The sequence below is a fragment of the Thunnus thynnus genome, chromosome 16 (genome assembly GCF_963924715.1).
Source record: "Thunnus thynnus chromosome 16, fThuThy2.1, whole genome shotgun sequence".
NCBI classification, from domain to species: domain Eukaryota; kingdom Metazoa; phylum Chordata; class Actinopteri; order Scombriformes; family Scombridae; genus Thunnus; species Thunnus thynnus.
In genome coordinates this window covers 12,363,059-12,384,507 of record NC_089532.1, presented here as the reverse complement: position 1 = coordinate 12,384,507, position 21,449 = coordinate 12,363,059, and the positions used below count along the sequence as shown (strand labels likewise).

General features: G+C 40.3%; 1 protein-coding gene across 3 annotated transcripts; it reads left to right on the top strand.

Annotated features, from left to right (window-relative positions):
- Positions 1 to 5,961: 5,961 nt before the first annotated feature.
- lclat1 (lysocardiolipin acyltransferase 1) lies at positions 5,962 to 19,090 on the top strand. 3 transcript variants are annotated; one of them, XM_067615097.1, is made up of 6 exons: positions 5,962 to 6,038; positions 11,619 to 11,786; positions 12,250 to 12,448; positions 12,899 to 13,045; positions 15,456 to 15,572; positions 16,606 to 19,090. In XM_067615097.1, exons 2-6 carry the CDS (start codon positions 11,619 to 11,621, stop codon positions 17,130 to 17,132), a joined length of 1,158 nt encoding a protein of 385 aa, XP_067471198.1. In that variant the 5' UTR covers positions 5,962 to 6,038; the 3' UTR covers positions 17,133 to 19,090. The 3 variants fall into 3 exon arrangements, with proteins under 3 accessions (XP_067471198.1, XP_067471197.1, XP_067471199.1); XM_067615096.1 differs by having other exon boundaries at positions 5,977 to 6,335; XM_067615098.1 differs by lacking the exons at positions 5,962 to 6,038; positions 11,619 to 11,786 and having other exon boundaries at positions 12,249 to 12,383.
- Positions 19,091 to 21,449: the final 2,359 nt, after the last annotated feature.

Below are 21,449 nucleotides of genomic sequence, written 5' to 3'. Positions count from 1 at the left end.
AAGCGAGAACAGGCCACATGCTACTTCCTGTCTTCAACTTGCAGGCAAAAGTGCACGATATAACCCCTAGTTACAACAAAATCTTATTCCTGTGCAATAACGGATTTGATTTCCATGTTTTTACATTTAAAATATTAAAATGCTGCCATCCAGTGATATGGAGCACACTGGATTGACTGACCAGTCTTTGGAAAAAATCTACTTTACAATTCCAGAAATATCAAGGGCAATACAGGGTATAAAAGCCTGTGGAAGCAACTCCTCACGCTATACCCATAAACACTCACCACAATGATACAAGACTAATAAAATGTGGTTGAGTGGAAAAGCACTAATGGGGAACTGTGGGGATTTACAGGAATAAACAGAAAGCTTTCTGATCATTGTTACAGTGGAAACTTCTCAGGTGATTTGCTGCTATGTACTGTATTAGTGACCCACTAGGTCAAGTTTGATTGCCTAATACCAGGAACAGTCCATCAGAGTTGCTGCAGTAGGGCCTTTGGAGGCCAAGAGCCTGATAGATTGGCCAAGGTGGTACTCTCAGGGCCTTACGGTCACTTCCTGGAAGGGGAACAATGAACTGACATTCTATTCTGCTTCTCTCTTCCTGGAAAAAATGGAGCATAAAGAGTTATTAATATCCTCAGCTGATAATGGTGGTCAGCAGCAGAGTGTGCGTCTGGCCTGGGGAGTCGCTGGCTACTTCTGAATAGGATAAAAAAAATAATATCCTTTGTCTCTTTTCTAATGACTGTTCCTTGATCTCAGTGGAAAATGTCATGAGATCATGGAAAGAAGAAATCGTAATAAGTTAGAAAAAGGATAACACAATCCTTAGAGAGACTGATTCAACTTGCATCAAGCTACGTAATCATGTGACGTCAGCCAGAAACCTCTGAACTTTGCAGAGTTTCAAATATTACTGGAGAGAGGAACTGTGAGAGAGCAATGTACTTCACTTTTGATAAAGAAAGGTCTTGTGTTTCTGAGGCTAAAGGAGAGATGAAAGGAAGCCCTGCAGCATCTTTCCATAGCTTTTTGACATTTTGAGCAGCGCTTATTTTCAGCTCTTATGGCTGCCATTTCATAGCTGATTAACTCATTAAGGAATCTTTGCAATTACAGACCGGTAATTAAAATTTGCTTTGCCCCTTTAAACCTGATTGAGAAAGAAAAAAAATGAGACTGGGAACTGAGAGAAATTTAACTGGAGCTACACATTTTTACACTCATAAAATAATTATGTTTTAGACTGTATTTCCTTCCAGCATCTGGACACATTTAAAGGATAGGTTCAGGTTAAAGGACTGTTATTGGACATTTTTGTCCTCCATCACTTACACTGAAATTGCTTTCAGAAGGGATATTTTTGGTAGCCCGTATGGACTGGAGGAACTATTACAGTGACCAATAATGCTTTCAGTGTACATATGAGCATGTGAGTATTGTATTAATATAGACTTGAAAAAAAAATGTGTTAAACCAGTTTTCTCAACTAGCATCTGCATGAGGTGATTTCTGCCAAAGTTTTGGTTATTTCACATGAGAGTTTAGCAACAATGGAATTGGATTCTGATGTAAAATGATGTTGTGATGTGATGATGTTGTAAATAACATATGAATGTTTTTTCTAACCTCTAACTTTGTTTCTTATTTATTCATGACTTATAGAAAAATACTTCAATGTGAAACCAAGTTTTCAGATGCTTTAATCTTATCTTGCCCTATGAACATGCCCTCATGTTTTAATTTCACTTCACTGCAGATTTCAACTTTTTCTCTTGTTCAGTACCAGTCAAAAGTTTGGACACACCTTCCCATTCCCGTGAATGAGAAAGTGTGTCCAAACTTTTGAAATTAGTTCTTTAAACTGTCAATCTGTTCATTAATCACCGTGCTGTTGAGAGAGGTGAGAGGTGACAGCATTCATTTTGCAGATGGCAAGGTGAGTATTCAGTGAGAGTCGTTACATACTCAATGACATGCAGGAACGGAGTGTGTCTTGCACACCATTGTTGGCATGAGATGCAATATTTTTAAATGTGCATGAGAGCATGTGTGTGTCTGGCTGTGTATTAAAACTGTTGTCAGAGTCCTCTGAGTGAAGTCACTGATAGCTCTTCTAACTCATTCTTGGAATTCTTTCCAGTGGAAACAATCCCATCGCTGATCCCAGTGTGTCAGCAGAGTCTGACCTGCCAACCCCTGAATTCTCCCCGACTCCCAACTATAGTGCACATTAACGCTGTTTCACTGTCAATCCTCTACACATGAACTCACACCTGGACCAGCCCCTTCATGTACCCACAACATAACCCGTCCCTCTTAAATCTGATATGTCATGAGCAGAAAAATAATGCTTATCCAGTGAACTCTTTTTTTCCATTCCCTCTTCTCGTCCAGCTTTCTTTCTCTTCAGTTGTTTTCTTGGTCTTTCTATTTTTCGCTCTCCCAGACTTCCCATTCTGTTGTTTCAGCAAGTTTCCCATACTTACATGACAGTAGAAATGTACTCTGCATTCCCACAGTTCAGGTTATGTAATGTAAGTTAACATTTCATTATAAACAGAAGCCCTGTTCTTATAACCTTGCTATACTGCAACCTTAATGTAAGCCACAGAGGTTTGCTCTGTGTGTGCATACACAACTGTGTCTGTGTGTCTGTGCAAAGCTTGCAAACAGGCGCATGTGCTTGGAGGTTTTATGTCTAACCGTGTCTGTTATTATGAGTGCCATGTGCGTAAGGGAAAGATTCTTTTCCCATGGTTCCTCAAGTGTGAGAAGAAAGTAGAGCTCTCAGGACATGAAGCAAAAACTCTGCTAGTTATTTATAACCTGTCTGGAGACAGCCCACCAAGGGTAGACACATATCTGGCACTGTCAACAAGGGAAGAGTTAGAATAAGATTCGCTGAGAGGCATGCAACAAGAAGGGAGGATTAAAAGGTGAAGGAGTCAGTGGACGAAAAAGAAGGATGTTGAGGAGGTTGAGCATAAAGAACACCTGCGCTGTAACATGGATAAATCACAGGTTAAAGACTGGTTGTGTCTCATGGTGGCCAGCTTAGATAAGACTTGGCGAGATAAGGTAAACTGCAACCGTAGCGAAAATGACAATTGGAAACTTGCTTAGTGTCACCTTGCCCTCATAAAATTTAACTTGTACTTTGTAAATCACATTACACACAACACTGATGGGAAAAATTGCATGAGGTGAAGCGAGTGAGATAACTCATTTTATTGTTATCTGTCCTCTCTGTGAACGTATTTGACATTTGAAAATCCCACGGCGCCACGTGATACACCCATGGAGGACAGAGGACCACAAACTAGTGATTGCTATTCAAAACAAAGCCTCAACAAATTCACAATTAATCAGAGTCAAGCACACTCCAAACTCTGCCAAACTCCTCTCTGTATATGCACGTCAACAGACCAGCCTTTGAAGACATAATGCGACTCACAACCACAACACATATTTTGAACGAATGAGTCTAAGCACCCTGGGACTTATCCTCTATTTAACAGGGTGATGTAAGGTACATCTCCATCTCATCCTCAAGCTTTTAAAGCTTTGATCAATACAAGTCTGCTGGCATGCACTTGCGTATGTACTGTAGTTTTGTGTGTTAATGTGCTAAGCCACAGGCTGCTGCTCTTCCATAGGCTGTTGTTGATATAAATAGACAGCTTATGGCCCCGCCACTCTAATCCTTATTGCTAGAGACCAGAGTGGAAAAAGGGAGAAAAGAGGGAGCGGAAAGGATCATGGACATAGACGGAGATAAAAAAAAAAACTACGATGCAATACTGGAGATACAGTAAAAAAGGACATGACATGTGCTGTTACAGGTGCAAGGCCAAGACATGCTATCAATGTGAAGAGGAAGTGAAGTGAAAGGGAAGAAGACTCATGCTAAATCAACCATGTCCCTTCTTTGAACTACCAAAAAAGCACAAGGGGTCATTAAAGGCAAGAATGTTTAAAAAAACAAACTAGATGAGTTTTTTTTTTTTCAATAAAGCCTCGTTAAAGTGCTATCAATAGACTTCATTGAAAATAAACCAAAACACAGTGTACAATGCCCGAAAAAGTCACTCTGCCTCTTCCACATGGGCTTATGTAAGAGGAATGGTATGTCTAACAAGAATTAATGTTTTTGGCCTCGACATCTATCTGTTAATGTGATGCTAACATTCACTTCAGAAAAAAAAAAGTTGCATATAATTTGGCTTACCTCCCATATCGTTTTTATCCATGAACATAACAAAATGTACATGTACGGGGCTCTTGGATATTTGGGATTCTCAAAGGGGATATGATTAGAGGTACCTGATCAAATTGCTTTTGCTAAACTATTTTGGACAAGCGTCATTAATCATGTGGATGTGTTTCTCTTTTGGAGGTGAGTTGGCACCAAAGTCCAAAAATGAGGGCTTGTTTCAAAGCAAAGTTTTCCATTCCCCTCTGAAGTGATGCGTTGACCTTTGAGAAGTTTATACTGATAAAGCTATACAGTTCACTCAGTCTCTCAGATAGAGTGCATGCCATAGGGAACAGGTCATGGAAAAGTCTTGAGTTTGACTAAGTGCACTCTCTCTTTTACCCTGTCTGTCAGTCCGTCTCTGCCTCACTCACCACACACACACACACACAGACACACACAGACACACACACACAGACACAAAAGCACATACATACACACAAGAGAGTACATGTGCATGCTCGAATACACTCAGACACATTGACCAATCTACGCACACACGCATCACTGAATGCTGAGGTAATTTGTAACAGTAGAACAGCATAACTGTGGGTAAAAGAAACAAATGACACATGCTAGGATTTACACTACTTTAAAAGGCTATGTTGGGGGACTCAGTCAAGAAGTATATCGTCAATACCATGCTTGAGATTTGAATGTGTTCAGACATAATATTAACACAGGGACATGAGTAAAACACGAGTAAAACCTTCAAATACTGAAAAGGGGAATAGTGAGTACAAAAGTAGTTACAGAAATGGACATACTAATCCAGCTGCAGATCAATGCAGTGATTTCAAACAGGATTTTGTGACATTTATGCCATTTCAAAAGTTATGTTTCCATAAGTAGGCCATTATGTAGGGTTGGTTAACACAGCACGAAGCCTGATGGATATTTACCTTTGACACACTTCAACCAGGGGCAAGAATAACGTACTTCCACCTTAGTGTAATATTGTAGATTCATCTTGTACATTATTAACCCATGCACATGATTAGAATAGTAATGTTTTGAATAGTTAATTGAATAAAATGCTCTCCATCCTCTGTGGGTTGTGGCTAATTGAATTGACTGGACTCATGAATGTTTTTGTTCTCACCTGTTTGGACAAAATGACACTTTGTATGGTGTGAATACTGAATGCAGTGAATGCAAGAGTCCCATTTTTCTATTATCTACAACTGTCCCTTTGCATGTCCACCTACAAAGACTTGATGTGTGCAGATATTCTGACTATATGCACTTCCTTTCAGTATCATGTATCAATGATTAGTTAATTGAATAAAAGACATACAGTATAGCCTCACCTGGTCATCAATGTTGTTTTAAATAATGATGCTGTGATGTTAATTGAGCTTATTAATGTTACTGTCTTTAACTATGTGGAAATCACTGACTCTATCTTGTGGAATTTATGTTCTGTTCATCATGCTTTGAGGTTAAAAACTCAGTTGGTGCAGTGTTGTGTATTGGAATAACAGTGCATGCATGATTTTTTTTTTCCTATTGCCCAACTCTATCCCTTCGCACCTCCCGCAAAGACAGACTACAGATTAAAATATAACAAATGTGCCAACCATAGTCACTATCAACATGTGAAGTATTCAATGCATCCATTATGAGGGCACACAGTTGGTCCACATGGTGTGTCTGCGGTTCACTGTCACCTACTCAATGACTGTAGCTTGCACGAACAGCACCGCCTGTTGATGTCTGGGTGCAAGGACAGGTGAAAGGTGACAAGTTGAGAGGTCGTGTTAGCAGAACGGTAAGGCGGCTACACTTTTGCTGCAGACATAGTGAGGCAACCACAGAAGACGAAGTTGACGTGGGTCCGTGTTTGCTCAGCTATTATCTTGCGAAACATAAGTTGCGTGCGGGACAGTTTCGACAGGCGTTAGCTTTAAGGACTGGTAACGCAGTTGTTGCTAAGCTTTGCTAACGTTAGCGAGCTGCTAGCTGGCTTGCTAAGTTGCTATGTCGCAACCAAGTGGTTGGACTTCTTGGAGCTAGCTAGTGAGCTCACCTCAGTGGCAAACTTTGATTCTGGAGGAAAACACGAAAGGTGGGTACCGTTTGTTGCCATCTGACAGTATGTAGTAGCGCTTTTGACAGTAGTTTGTGCATTAATTGGCTTAGCAGCATAACGTCAGTTAACATGAGCAAGCGTCTGTTTGGTCAAACTTCCGTTGCTAAGTTAGCATTTAGCATTCTACTGCAGGTAACGTAGCCTTGTCGGCATTTTTTCCCCCCAAGTTGAGGTTATCCTAAATTTAAACTTAATTAGATTATAGATTGCGCAAGTGAGTGTAAAGTGATAACGTCACCAATTAGCGTTAATTAACGGTATTATTGATGACCACGGCAGTTAATGTGTCATTTGCTACCAGCTGGTCATGTTTGGTATAACGTTAATCCAGCCACTGAAGAGCACTAACTGACACAACATTGGTTAAAGTTATCATAACTAACATGCAATACCGCACCTTTGCACTATGTACAATATAGTGAATGTAAACTATTTATAAGACAGAGAGGGAATGGGAAATTAAGACAAAAATGTGTGAGTATTGTGAGGATTGAAAGGCACCCTATGGTGATCTTGACTCGTATATTTGTATATTTATCTAATTTTATTATATTTCTAACTCATTTTATTATATTTCTCTTTCATTTTATTATATATACTCTAATTGGAACAAGAGCTTAAAGAAGCCAAAATTCTCTGCCTTCACTGTGGCCATCTGCTGTGTTGCTGTGAATGTGACAATAAAACCTCTTGAATCTTGAAAAAACATTAGCTTCTCATCCATCACATGACCTCACAGCACCGTTTTTCTGTAGTTTTGTTGATTGTCTTATTTACATGTAAGACTAAGTAATAATTCACAATCAGCATACTAACAGAAGAGATGATTATTTACAGACGGAACTTAGGACACCTGTCCTCAGGCCTATTTCTGTAACCACTTCAGGTTAAACATTGGCTAACGTGTGGCTCTCTGGTTAAAGTCCTTTTTATTTGCCCCACCCCAGAATAATGGAAAATGTGTGTATGATAGATAATGGCACATTAGCTACTTATTGGTCTTGATTAGATTGCATCAGCAAGGCCTGGTTTAGTCCACGTTAATGCTGTAATTTAATCAGAGAAACTAGAAGAAGAGGAAGGTGGAAGAGGACCTGCTCCCTATGTAGATATAAAAGGCTCATTCTAAGGTATCAAAAACACAACACACCTTATTTTCAGGTGATGATACACTATTTAAAACATACTTGTGGATATTATATTCCATTTCTGCCATGTCTGTTCTGCTAGATGCCACTAAATTCTGTACACTGCACCTTTAAGCAGCCATTGGCATGCACCTCGCTCATAAACTTATCTCTTATCTATAAGGCTTCAGGGACAACTGCCTGCTAGCTGTTAATTAACCCATCACTTCAAACACAGACTCACATACACTAAGATATTATCAAAAATAAATTTGAAGTTATCACAATTTCATGATCTGATGCCAGGTCTTGCTTACACAGGGATTATTGTCAGAGGTTTCGGTGGCAGAAGCTGCATTTCATTTGTTTCCTCCTGTATGCAGTTAGTATGCATGCACAATGTATCTTACTCCCATCACCTGCAGTTGGGTCTGTTTGAAAGTGTTTAGACATCGTCAGGGAAAAGTTTTTCAAAGAATCATATTTTTCACTACATCTTCCCAACATCATCAGCTCTCCTTGTTAAGTCCTTTTATATTGTATCCAATTTATCCACAGAGGTAGTTGAGCTTTTCCAGCTCACAATATCCTCTAGGTGTACAATTGCAAAAGGGATGTGTCCCAAACAGTGTTATTGTGTTTAAATCCTCCTTTTGTTATGTTGCCTGCTCCACTCATACAATGAAAGAGCCTTGTTGCTCTTGGCCTAATGTCATATCGGCGTTACCAGTTTCCGACTTGTAAATAGCATTCATGTCAACCTCCAAGTTGTAATTGCGACTGGGAAACTCAACATCTAATGTTTATGTTTATTTTTTTCTCCTTCTCTCTTTCTTTTTCTTTCTTTCTTTCTTTCTTTCTTTCTTTCTTTCTTTCTCTTTTTCTCTCTTTCCAAAAAGATATCCCAAAGTTTATGTAAGGATTTCTGTGAAATTTGGTAAATATTGACTTGATTCCCAGACTTTGCATCCAAGTATACAAAATTAAATTTTAATTCAGCTTTTAAAAATAGTGATAGGAACAATGTTTTTGGGTGTAACAGCAAGTTAGAGAGTTGTTCAGTGCAGGTTTGTTCTCTCCGAGTGCCCCTAAAACATAAAATAGACCTGCACTTAAATCTATTTGCAATTTATTTTACAGCATTATCTATTCCCTGTCTTTTACACACACTCGCATAAAGGCACACAATACACACATCACTTAAGCTCATTGTTAAGCCTAGACATGCTTGACCTCTTTACTGCTTTGCTCTGCAGGGATGTCTGGTCTTGGCTTAAAGCAAGGAATGCAAAATGATTGCCAGAGAATTCAGACTTGGACTATGAGGAGTATGCTGTTCAGTGCATGTGGTGTTGTGTTTGGGGAAGTGCTTTCAGGATCATTACTATGGTGATCAAATAAATGTTAAACCAACCCAAATGGACGGGACTATATCAAAGTGTGGTACTAGCCTCGGGGTATAAAAACAAAAGGGTTTCCGTGGATGCGTTATATAAATAGTGTTGCGTCCCTGGTGTCCACGCCAGTCGGAAGAAAAACATGTTTATTTAACACTTTAATGTTCATAGTTCCATTCACTTCTCACATCTCTGGCTCCAGGTGTGTTGTGCCTTTTTTTGCTGTATGAATAGGCTTGTCTGATTGTTCAAGCAGCCACCCAAGGGTGTGTGTTTAGTGTGTGCATGGGGACACAGCCTAATTGCGGCGATTGTGCTGAGCAAGCCTGTTTCTCACCTCTGTCATGCCTCACATTTTCCGTTGTTAAAACCAGTAACCCTTAAACCCTTATTGCCAGCATAATCATGCACACAAACACACGTGCAATTTTTAAATGCACCTTCAACCACTTTGGTTGCCGCCGTTAAACTTGCTGCGTCATGGTGCTGCAGATGGTATCAACAAGGGCAAGATGATGGGAACGTTGGGGGCATGTAGTCTGAACTGAAGGCTTCTGCAATCATAACAGTAATTGAGGTGGAAAGGTGTGAACCACAGTAGATGTAAGAGAAGAAAACACCTGCTGGTTGAAATAGCTCCCTGTAGCATCAGCTCAGACTCGCTGCGTCAGCAGGGCCATGGCCTAATCAAATCAAGACTCACTGTATTCCCCCTTTTAACCTTAATGTCAGGGGACTTGCCAGTTAATTGACTGGCTCTAGTGCTTATTTAACATAAGGGAATGTAACTGTTTGTCAAGCATTGCATTTTCTGGACATACATGTCGTTTATTAGCAGTGTCCTGCTTTTTATTCAAATAGTTCTGATGTGACTTACAGTAGACAGTTTTTACTGTCAAAATTTTACTATCAAATTGTCTAATTTACATAGCGCGTCATCACAAAGCATTCAAAAGTGGGGCACATCAAAGCATTACATTTAAGTGCCATATTCAAGGGCGGTTTGACTTTATTGCTCTTGAAAGAGATGTGTGTGTTATTCTTCCCCTGTGCTCAGAGTTCCATGCTTTGATTTGAGCGCATGACACTAGATCTGTTGAAATAGATCTGTTGGGCACTGAAGTTTATTTTGCTCAGTGGATATTTGTTCCTGCACAGGTGTTTTAAATTATTCTGGCTAATTAGACCTTTTTCTCAGGTTGGGTGGAGCCATACTGGGAATCGCATGGGGTCATGTACTTATAAGGTGCAACAAAACGAACAGGAGAGTGAGGAAGATGTCAATCAAGCACATAGTCCTGAGGAGAGGTCTAATCAGGCAAAATAAGTGAAAACATCTGTGTTGGGTGTACCACAGTTATGTAGAGATTTTCAGGAGGGACATGTTGCACAAGTGTAATGTTACCATTTGAAGCTGAAGTGGTCACCAGTGATGTCATTAAAAATGACAAGCAATCCCCATTGGCATGTCCAGATGAGCCCCTTTAAACTTATCAGATATGTCATGGACAATTGAAGGTCCTGTTACTTGGTTTTGAATTTCAGAAGGATTACAGGCTCAATTCATTTCCTTTAGACCATGCGGTATTTCTGCAATGTTGCAGCTACTGTTACAAACAGTATTCAGTCCACTTCAATTGTTTCTGCTCATGTTCATCTAGAATCATGGTGTGTATGCAGTTTGTATGTATGCTTTTTAATTTCATTTTTAACTTTATTTTATATTTAAGTTGACATGTCATGTTTACATCGGTGTGAATGATATCTATCAATATCTTGAAATGTCTTATTTTGTCCGACTAGCAGTCCTAAACCCAAATAGACACTCAGTTCACAATTATATAAAACAGAAAAACAGCAAATCCTCACATTTTGAGAAGCAGGAAACAGTGAATGTTTTTTCTGTTTTCCTTGATAATTGACTTAAACGATGAATTGACTATCAAATTTGTTTACAATCGATTGTCTGTTGATAGTATGTCATGTTGTCGTCATGTTGAGTGAAAATAACAGGGCAGGAGCATCTTGTTAGCCCAGTGATTACAGCACAGACCACATTGCACCATCTCTGGTTCGATTCTGGTCAGGGACCTTACATGCTCTCTCTCAACTCGTGTTTCTTGTCTGTCCCGACTGTCTGCTGTTAAAAATGGTGAAAAGATAATCTAATAAAATGACAAGGCAGCCATTGTTGACATTTTTAATACACTTACATTTATCAACTGAAAGTACAGGGTTGACTTTGGTGTGATATTTCACCACAGTTTTTTTATGTTAAGACTATCAAAAATGTGGGCCAAAGCTTATGCTGTACAGACTGTACATCCAGTGAATTATTTTGAAGCTACAGTCATACTTGATTTAGTGACCATGCACCCACAATTTGTTACCCACAGTCAGAAAGGTTCCCCTATTTACATTCCACAGTAGGAATGTCTGCCATGGATTTTCCACTGTTTGTGGGAAAATATGTAGGAAGAACAACAGAACAGCTGGCTTTGCTATTGATGAGAGCGTCGATAATCTCTTTTGTTTCATGTTACGAAGTTGCTCCTCTTTAGTTCCGTTCCATATCGTAAATCCAAGTAAAGCATAAATTCCATAAATGTCATAATTCTTATCCCCTGTCTTGCAACAACATGCAACAACTCATACCTCGACTGCTCAAGACTATTTTTTATTTATTTAGCTTTGACTTGTTTTCAAGCTAATCTTGTCTGTTCATCTCTCCACAGATGGCTGTGTCGGTGCGGGGCCTGTACTTTGTGGTGACCCTGTTTTTGGGCAGTTTCTTCGGAAGTGTCTTCATGCTGGGTCCATTTTTGCCCCTCATGCTGCTGTCTCCCGCCTGGTACCGCTGGATCACTGATCGCATCGTCGCTACCTGGCTCACCCTGCCTGTGGTATGTACACCAACATAGCCTTTACTTAGCCTACTTCCGTGTGTGCTAGATGATCTTGAGTTACCTGTTTTAAACACAGTCACGATGCTCTGCGTCATCTCATCCTTATTTATGCCTCCCTATTTAATCAGATTTTTTATTTTTGTCAGAAGTAGTACACTACACTTCTGTCAGGAGTACACTTCATTTATTCAGATTGCCCTTGAGACTAGTTATGCAAATCTTGTTTACAGTGACCACATATTTTGATGGCATAATTTATTTGTTTATGCTTCTCACTCTGTCTCTATCTTGAATTCATTTTCCCTTATTTCCTCTTCTCGGCCATTCCTCTCTCCCTCTATGTCCTTTTTTATTATCCTTCTCGTCTCCCCTTGATCATCCACCTTTCCCACCCTTACCTCCCATCTCTTGTGCTTTCTCTTCCATCCTTCCTCCATCCCTGCTACTCTTCCCTCCATAGTCGTTGCTGGAGCTGGTATTTGGGGTGAAGGTGGTAATAACAGGTGATGGCTTCATCCCGGGGGAGCGCAGTGTGATCATCATGAACCACCGTACCCGTCTAGACTGGATGTTCCTCTGGTGTTGTCTGCTCAGGTACAGCTACCTTCGTCTGGAGAAGATCTGCCTCAAGGCCGCCCTAAAGGCTGTGCCTGGCTTTGGTGGGTATACAGTAGATGCCCTGCCCTTTAATAAACGCAAAAACACAGACTTGCAACCCCCTGCATACTGTAATACATGCTTTGGATAGGACTTCTTGAAAAACATCAGTGCAAAGCAGTTTATATTTGGTAGAGGAACAGGTAAAATCATTCAAATGGAGACAGCTGAATCTAAATATAAAAGAGGAACAGTATATTGCAAATTCAGAACAGTGGAATGGTATGAAAATGCAAGACGTAGTTTATTTAAATGAGCATATTTTTCCTGCAAGGAGCTGGTGTTTTGACAAGCCTGATTTCACAGGTAGATGGTTACAGAGCATACGTACTCTGCTGGCAAAGGCCAAATCTTAGTTCTTAAAAATTCCTTCTCCTGAGAAAAGTGTTAGAGAATCAGTTGAGCACAAGAAGTAATCAGTTACAAGTAAATACTTTGCATGTACTTCCCAGGCTGGGCGATGCAGGTGGCCTGCTTTGTCTTCATTCAGCGTCGTTGGGAGGAGGACAAGAAACACTTGGAAAACATGCTGGACTACTTCTGTGACATCAGAGAGCCTCTGCAGCTGCTATTGTTCCCCGAAGGCACAGATCTCACTGGTGAGAAGTGAAGAATGCAAACACTTCATCCATTCTTGTGACAGTTTGCCCACATTTCAGTTTCCAGAGCTGAGTGTGGCCCTACACCTGTCTTGCGCCTTTGCACTGACACTGTTATGCAAACACAATTTCAAAGTGATAAGACATAGCCAAATCCCTTGACACACACTCCACACAGTCATTTCTGCAAGAATGCTCTGATCTTTCAGTCCAAGCAACAAGTGACACCGGTGTCTAAAGCCCTGTCAGATCACAATTAAGCCAATCAAAGTCCCGATTAGCTTTACTAGGGGAAGCTTAACTTCTCTTTACATATCATGATGTCATGAGGGGTCCAGTTGAGTTACATCACAATTGGCCAGCAGCTTCAGGGCTTTAAAGATTGTCTCACTTTTGGTGTTGTGTGTGCACCTGTGTGTGTGTGTGTGTGTGTATGTGTGTGTCTGTATGTACACATGTCTGCATTTAAGCCTCTTAAAGCTCAAGGCTTAATTTGACGTAAGAAACAAGGGGATGTTATACAGTATGTTTGGACGTCTTATGTGGAAGTTGTCCTGTTCTTTACTCTAATAGATATCCCAGAAACATACATACAGACCTAAATATACAGGATCGGGTTTAGGGTGCACTTAAGCCTCTCTAAAAATTACCATGATCCCTTTTTAAGCTTGTAGAGCTTGTATAAGTTGAATGAAAGAATGTATAAGAATCATAAGTCAGAGCTTTGTCCCAGTGAGGTAAGATACTCTGATCAAAAGAAGGCTGTCCATAGTCCTGTGTCCTACAAGTCAGCCCCAAAGAGCCACTTGTTACATAATATGACTAATGAGTCATGATATAGTTTACATGTTCCTGCAACAAGTTCCTGAAGAATGTTAGGTTAATAAACAGTCATCTTTCCTGTGTTTATGTCCCACTCTGCTTTTTACGAATGTGTAAGCCTTTGTCACTGGTAGATGTATTTCATGAATGTACTCACTTCCCATAACCAGCATGACTATTATTGTTACTGATGTTCTTATAATGGAAGAGTAATATTTCTATTTTTGTATGGCTCTTGTCCACTAAGCTCTACTTTTGTTAGAAAGGGTAAAGACAGGGTCATTGTAAAGCTCCTCTGTAGGTAAGCAGTTGTCAAATACAAAGTCCAATATGTAATATTAGCCTAAAGAGAAAAATAAGACTGCTGGCCAGTTAAATGAAATTGAATTGAGAAATGATCTTACACAGGATTTAAATATAATGTATATATTAATTGTATTCTCATTATAAAATAGAAAAATGTATTAATCTACTGTATGCAGTAGTAATCTACAGTCAGTGAGATATGTATAGTAGCCTATATACACATAGTGTATATGCTTCCCAGTGTTAGCCTCTACCACATGTAGCATGTACAACATGGTTTCTTAAACTAGAGTTGGAACGATTAATTATTTAGTTGCCAACTATTAAATTAACTGGCAACCATTTTCATAATTCATTAATTGTTTTGAGTCTCTCTTTTTTTTTCTTATTCCAGCTTCTCAAATGTGAATATTTCTGGTTCCTTTAGTCTTCTATGACAATAAATACTGAATATCATTTAGTTGTGAACAAAACAAGACCTTTGAAGACGTCAGCTTGGGCTTTCGGAAACCATAATCATAACTTTTCACCATTTTCTGACATTTAATAGATCAAACAACTAATTGATTAATCGAGAAAATAATGGACAGATTAATTGATAGTGAAAATAATTGTTAGTTGCAGCCTTAGTCAACCAAACGTTAGTCAATGAGAAGAGTCTTAGTCAACCAAGTTTTCATTGATTGGTTAGTCGCAGGAAGAAAAAAATAAAAACCTCAACCTCTGTTCGGGAGCTGCACCTTTCAAAATTAGGTCAAAAACTCGTATATGGTGACAACCGGCCAAGTCACTCAGTCAGTTAACCGGCCTGCTGTAATAACAGCTGGGAAACCACCTAAAATGAGTGACAGGAGGATTTAACAGAACTTACTGACCCATGGGACTGAATAAGGTAAATCAGTCTCCTCGCTGGTTGTTCTGCCACATTAAGAATCATTAACTTTACAGCTTTTTCCGTTAGCATTGTCGTTAACAGGTGGCTTGCTTTGTGCGTGTTCTTGTTAAATTTATATTGTAAAGGCTCATTATTACGGTATTGTATTTCTCTGTAAAGTAGAAAAACAAAAAACATTTTCTGATGCCCCAAAAAAAATATATATATTTAAATAATTAAATTAATATCATAAACATGTGATGACTAGTCCATTAATGGCTTGAACTAACAACTACTAGTCAACCAGGAAAATCTTTGGTCGGGTTCAGCCCTAGTTAATACAAACATCTATCGATGATGATTGTGATTGGAGCTGTCAGAGTTATTCTGTATCTGTGTCTCCTGCAGAAAACACAAGAGCAAAGAGTGATGTGTTTGCCGCCCAGAACAACTTACCGAAATTCGAGTATGTGCTGCACCCTCGCTCAACCGGATTCACCTTCATTGTGGACAGACTACGAAAAGGTGAGGTGTGATCCACAGCAGCAGTGTGTGAAATCATGAAATCTCATTAAACATGACAATGGTCCACTTGTAATAAGTGTTGTACTGACATGGCTATTTCTTAATTCATTTTTGATTATAATATGTGTTTTTTGGCCGCAGAGCCTGTCCCCATGGAAATATTATATCAGCAAAACCAAGGGAAAATGGCACACTACCATGATGACTGTAGTTATTCCACTGACGCTGTTTGCATGAGAGGGATCATACCTGTTATTCTTCAAAGTCTCAGACCTATGCTTCATCCCACTGCCAGCCATTACAACACCCCTGAGATTCTAATGTTTCCCTATGAGCTAATTCTGGCAGCCCTCCAAAGTTCTTAATACCACCTCTGGCTCTGCTGTCTCATCCCCCATGCGTCCTGGATGCTGAGCATGGCACGAACTCTCCAAGCAGGTGTTGTGAATCAGTGTGATGTCATCAGACTTAGCAAATTCTCTTCTCTCTCTCTCTGCACCGCTGACTGACATGCTGTGCATGTTTTCTTTGTCCAAGTCCACCGTGCCCCTCTCGGCTCTATTTTTACTGTGTTAGAGCTGAGCTGTACAGGAGCAGGTGCTGGCAGGTGTCATCCTGTCCACTTGATATTTCATTCAGCTCTTCCTGTGTGTTGTACGGGCACTGCAGTTCAGTGATTATTGTGTGGAGTTCATGGTAGTTTTAAAGGCAGAGAAGGGATGAAGCCCCATGGATAATTAGATGTACATATGTAATGGAGTCAAGAGCTGGGGTTTTGATGCATGCATAACACAGTTAGAATAACCAGTGTGGATGTGGAAAAGAGAAAACATTACGCCTCCCTGCAGTGTCATGTTTTCATTTCTGAAACTAGTTCACAGTAGGTTGGGTCTGTTAAGAGTACTGAAACTATTTTACATTGTTTAAAGTGATGCTTTTTGAGTCTAATTTACTGTCTTGTTTTGGTTTTATCAACTCTTACATCAGACAGTATTCTACCTTTTGATGATTAAAAATGTGTCCCGTTTCCTAGGAGACAATCTGGATGCCGTCCATGACATTACAGTGGCATACCCCAAGAACATCCCTCAGACAGAACGCCATCTCATGTTGGGGCTTTTCCCCCGTGAGATTCACTTCCATGTCCGCCGCTATCCAGTAGAATCACTGCCCTCCTCTTCCTCTGACCTGGAGTCTTGGTGTCGAGATCGCTGGGCGGAGAAGGAGGCTCGTCTGCGGGAATTCTACTCAGACCAACCCCGAGGCTTTGACAGGGACGGTATTGCACGTGTGCCACCTTGTAAATCAGAGCTGCGAGTGGCTCTGATCAAAGCTGCCTCACTTCTGTACTGGAGCAGTTTTATTGCTCTGTGCTTCACGGGTTTGTGGCTGTGGGCTCCATTCAGGCTCTACTTCCTGGTCATGGTTGGAGTGTATATGGCCCAACAGAAGCTGATTGGAGGCCTGGAGCTGCTGGAGTTGGCCTGCCATCGATACTGGAAGTCCATGGCCACCAATGTGGATGAGAAGAGTAAGATGCTGGATAGGAAGATGCAGTGAGGATGGAAGACGGGGTTGATGTGCTCAGCAAAGACACTGAAGACTCAGTTGTCTTGGTCTGTTCAGTCCAGAGAGCTGGAGGATCCCTTTTTGGGACCTAGTGCTCCATGCCTTTTAGAAAGGGAGTAATAAGTGCATCTCCTGACAGTATGCATGGCTTCAGTGGAGAGAGCTTATGTTCCTGTTGAAGAAGCTAGGAGGAAAAAAGGGAATGATATGTACATTTATCTGTGATGGGTTCAAAGAAGTCATTACATGTGGTGTCGTTTTCCCACTGTACGTCTCCTTGTATAACCACTGTTATTTAGCTTGCTGTCAGTGCATTTTATCGGATTATGTTGTTGATGTTTAATACGACTGTTTTTTCCGAACCTCAATGTGGACATGTGTCATGAAACAATGCTGTTAGTATACGTTTTACTGTTGCCATGTCTTTGAAATTTTTTTTTTGTTTTGTTTGTATGTATTGCTCTTGTTTTTGTGTCGGTGTAACAAATTATGGAGCAGAGCCATAGTACAGACTACCTGTACATATGAGGACTTGACAACTCTAACCAATATTCAAATCAGCACTGTAGTTAGCTGGATTAGACACTAATTAAACGAATCAGTTTCCATTCATAGCTTATGGAAAGAAAAGGAAAAATGTAATTCCCAGAGAATTATTAACAATTATACAGGTATATATGTGTACCATTGTTTACCTTTTACTGGGTAGAATTACCCTTTTGTACAAATTGGGAAATAAACTTTTCCCAGTTAGTCCTTACAGTTAACTTTTAGCTCTTGAAAGAAAATTTGTTATTCTGTTTGTTTGCTCAAGTAGCTTTTGCACATAAAAGCCAAAGGTGAGAAGCAAAGCTGATGTAAAAATGTAACCGAACAGAATGTAGTCTGTTTTGTCAGGAAAAGGTAGCTTCACCCACCAGTGGGAAGGTTGCCCTTAACTACACTGGTGCAACACTTGTAATCATCAACTCATCAAGATCAAAGATCTGTCTGAGATCTTATGTCTGGATAACTGTAGAAGCAGATGAGCTTTGTGCCCTTTCTGGGAATGACGGGATGCCTTGTAGAGGCAGGATGTGGGTGGTGCTGGGGTGGAAGAATGTCCTGTTGGGACAACATTACCCCTCGATGTGCAGGGTGGCACAGAGGACCAGACTTGGAGTGGAAAACTGGCCCTGAACTCAACCTAATCCAAAAAGGCCCTGCAATGCCCACCTCTCCATGTGTCCCTCTCTAGAGGACTGGTATTGATGCGCCTGCTAAACTCAATTAGTGAATGACAGCTGAGAAAGCTTCTCCAATTGTGCCAAAAAAGGACATAAATTGAAACAAGATTTGAGCGGCGCTTCAACCACACTTTAAGCCATTGACTCTCCTTCCTGTTGCTCTCAATACCATTTCCGACCATGTCATATTCTGGTACTTATGACAAAATTGTCACTTGGGTAGTCATTAGCAGTTTCTGTAACACTGTGCAATGTGTGATTTAGCTGACCACTTTAACTGGTGCAGACCAGCCAATCTTATTTTGTGAAAAATGTCTTTAAGCCACACAATAGAAAGACTCAAGCGTCTTTTCTTGTTTATATGATACTGAAGCTCCTGTAGTTAAAGTGTAAAGGGGCTGTTTTCCAGTCACTGTGATCTAGCTGTGTTACCAATTTTATCATCAGCATGTTGTAGTTTACCAAACATGGTGCATATTTGTGTTTTCAACCAATTTAAATCTCCTGAACCAGCTTGAATCTACATGTATCAGTCTTTCTCTTGTGCTGTTTTTTTTTTTGTTGTTGCTCATTATTTTTACCACTTGCTGATGCTGGACCTCTTCAAAGTCACCGTCCTCAGGTAAACACAGTAGACACTGTTAAAAGTCCGTCTATTAAAGGAAGAAATGCATATATATATATACACACATATATATATATAAATAAACTATATCAACTCATTCTAGTCTCCAGTCATGGTTCTTTCTTGTTTTATTTCCTTTAGCAAATGTTGCCAATTGACTTTACTTATGATGCTGCATATAATCTCACTTGATTTTCTGATAAAGGATGTAACAGCTCACTGGATTAACAGTATCATCAGTTTAAAATGTTAGTCATCACACAAAGACATGACTGACATTAAAGTGTAGTGTGACGTTATTACATTACGTAGGAATTTTCATAGATTTTTACTTTGTTTATTCATCATTCCACTAATGTAAAACAACACTTCCATTACGTTGTGACAGGTTTTTACACTGTCATTATCAGTTGTTGCACGGCATGTTATGTATTGTCTCGACAGTCTTTTTAATCTAGAATGTACTGTTAAAAAAATCACTACACTGCAGTGAATGAGTCAACAAGACCTTGAATGCTCATGTTACACAACACCACCGTTTGCCTTGTGTGTTTTGCACACACACGCATTCTAGTCTACCACAGACAACCAAAAAGGTCAGGAGCTTTGAAGGTGAAGTGCGGTCACCATAGTAACTAATGTTGACTCCCCTGTCTCCTAGCAACGGGATGTGGAGTGATGTCAATGGAAAGCATGCTATTTTCTCCCGCTGACAGAATGATGTCACTCCTTTGTGTGTGTGAGAGAGTGGTGGAAAGAGAGAAGTTCATGTCTATATGCTATATCTCTGCTTTCCTGGGGGGATTGAAAGAGGGGGCGGGGGGTGGGCAAGGTGATGCTGACATCTCGCAGAATGAAAGAAAGACAAAGGTGCGGATAAATTAAAAAAGCTGACCGGAGATGATGAATCATGAGCCAATTAAGGGTGCAACTTTGTTCTTTTTATGGTCTCTTATTCCCCCCCCCCCCCCCCCCCCCCCCCCCAAATCATCCTCTGCGTGTGAACATAACCTCAAATTTGCTTTGACAGGTTTGAGTGGGTGCAAGAAAGACGGATGATGCACACAGACTCAATCGTCCTATATGAGACACACGAGAGCATCACTCCACTAGTGTGTCTTTTTTCCTATTATTAGATTTGCTCCTGAAAATAATGAAATCGTTGGATGGCTGTATAGGATCCCTCAGGTGCTCCTGGGAGCCTGAAGTTAGTTTCCTCAGGGAATCTCAATATTTCAAGTCCTGCTCAAGAGCATTGTGGAGGTGTCTGTAGGGCAGTGGGAAAAAATAGCTCTTAATGTGAACACACATAAAGACTATGTCACATCCACATTTGTGCCATGTCTATCCAATTGCCTGCAGACTAATAGGATCAAGTGTAATTATCCTTATCTGGCCAGATGGCTATTCAAAAGAGACAGCAGACGATCCTGAGGTTACGCCAGGACAAAGTCAAAGACCTCTAAAGCACAACAGCAAGCTCTGGAGATGGAACCTCCTTTTTGCCTCAAGTCATGTGCGGCATTTAAATGGCACTACATATGGTCATGAAAACGTCAGTCTTGTTGATCTGTTAATGCTCAAGATCCCTCAAACAGCAAATCAAGCATCTGCAGCGGACTCAAGAATAGACGTGACCAGAACAGTTTGTTGTGTTCGACAGCCTTAATTAATATTTGTGTGTGGGCTAAGTTTAGGTGGCCGTGCTCAGTCAGGAGTGACAGCTGAAAAGTAGACCTGTTGTTGATTTCACCACTGTGACACAGACCCCCTCACAGACAACAAAGCAGCCTTCCAACAGGATCAGTGCTATAAATATCTCTACGGCAGCACTGCAACATTAACGGGTGGATTAGGAGTGAATCATCACTGCCTATTTATAAATCAAATGCAATCAAAACCTTCTCGTCCTGGGTGATTTGCAGCGAGTACTGAATAAGCAGGATTAAAAATGGGATTTGTAGTCTAGATGTGGTATATTTTTGTCTCAAATATTTGTTTATTCTGTCACATTTTCTCTTAATAATTTATCCAACATCGCCCTGTGTTGGGCATTTATTTGACTGCAACTAATTCAGTAGAGCTCATTCATTTTCTTTGCTCCAGGGAGTAACATCACTGACTTGTATTTCCAGATTGCAGTGAAGCTCCACAGACCGTGCCAAGCCGTTTGACGTCAGAGGCAGGCGAGGGACTGAGCATCATGCTTCCCAGAGAAAAACATCTTCAGAGATCATCCTGTCTCTCAGTATTCTGCTGCCATCTAGAGGTCCAGAGCTTTAGATTTACTCATGAGCTAACCCAGATGTCTTTATGGACATGAACATGACAATATTCAATCACTAAGCTTGTAAATCCATGTGTGCTTATTTCCAGATTTGTATTGAACACACATTTGGAAATCTTCAATGCAAATGTTTTGTTGCGAAAAGGGTTTTGTTAGAGAAGAGGAACAAA

Excerpts from the sequence above, each read along its gene's own strand:
- lclat1 (XM_067615097.1), top strand. The coding sequence starts at position 11,619 with ATGGCTGTGTCGGTGCGGGGCCTGTACTTTGTGGTGACCCTGTTTTTG. Across the intron at positions 12,449-12,898 it reads AAAGGCTGTGCCTGGCTTTG|GCTGGGCGATGCAGGTGGCC; the intron begins GTGGGTATACAG and ends TGTACTTCCCAG. Across the intron at positions 15,573-16,605 it reads TGTGGACAGACTACGAAAAG|GAGACAATCTGGATGCCGTC; the intron begins GTGAGGTGTGAT and ends CCCGTTTCCTAG.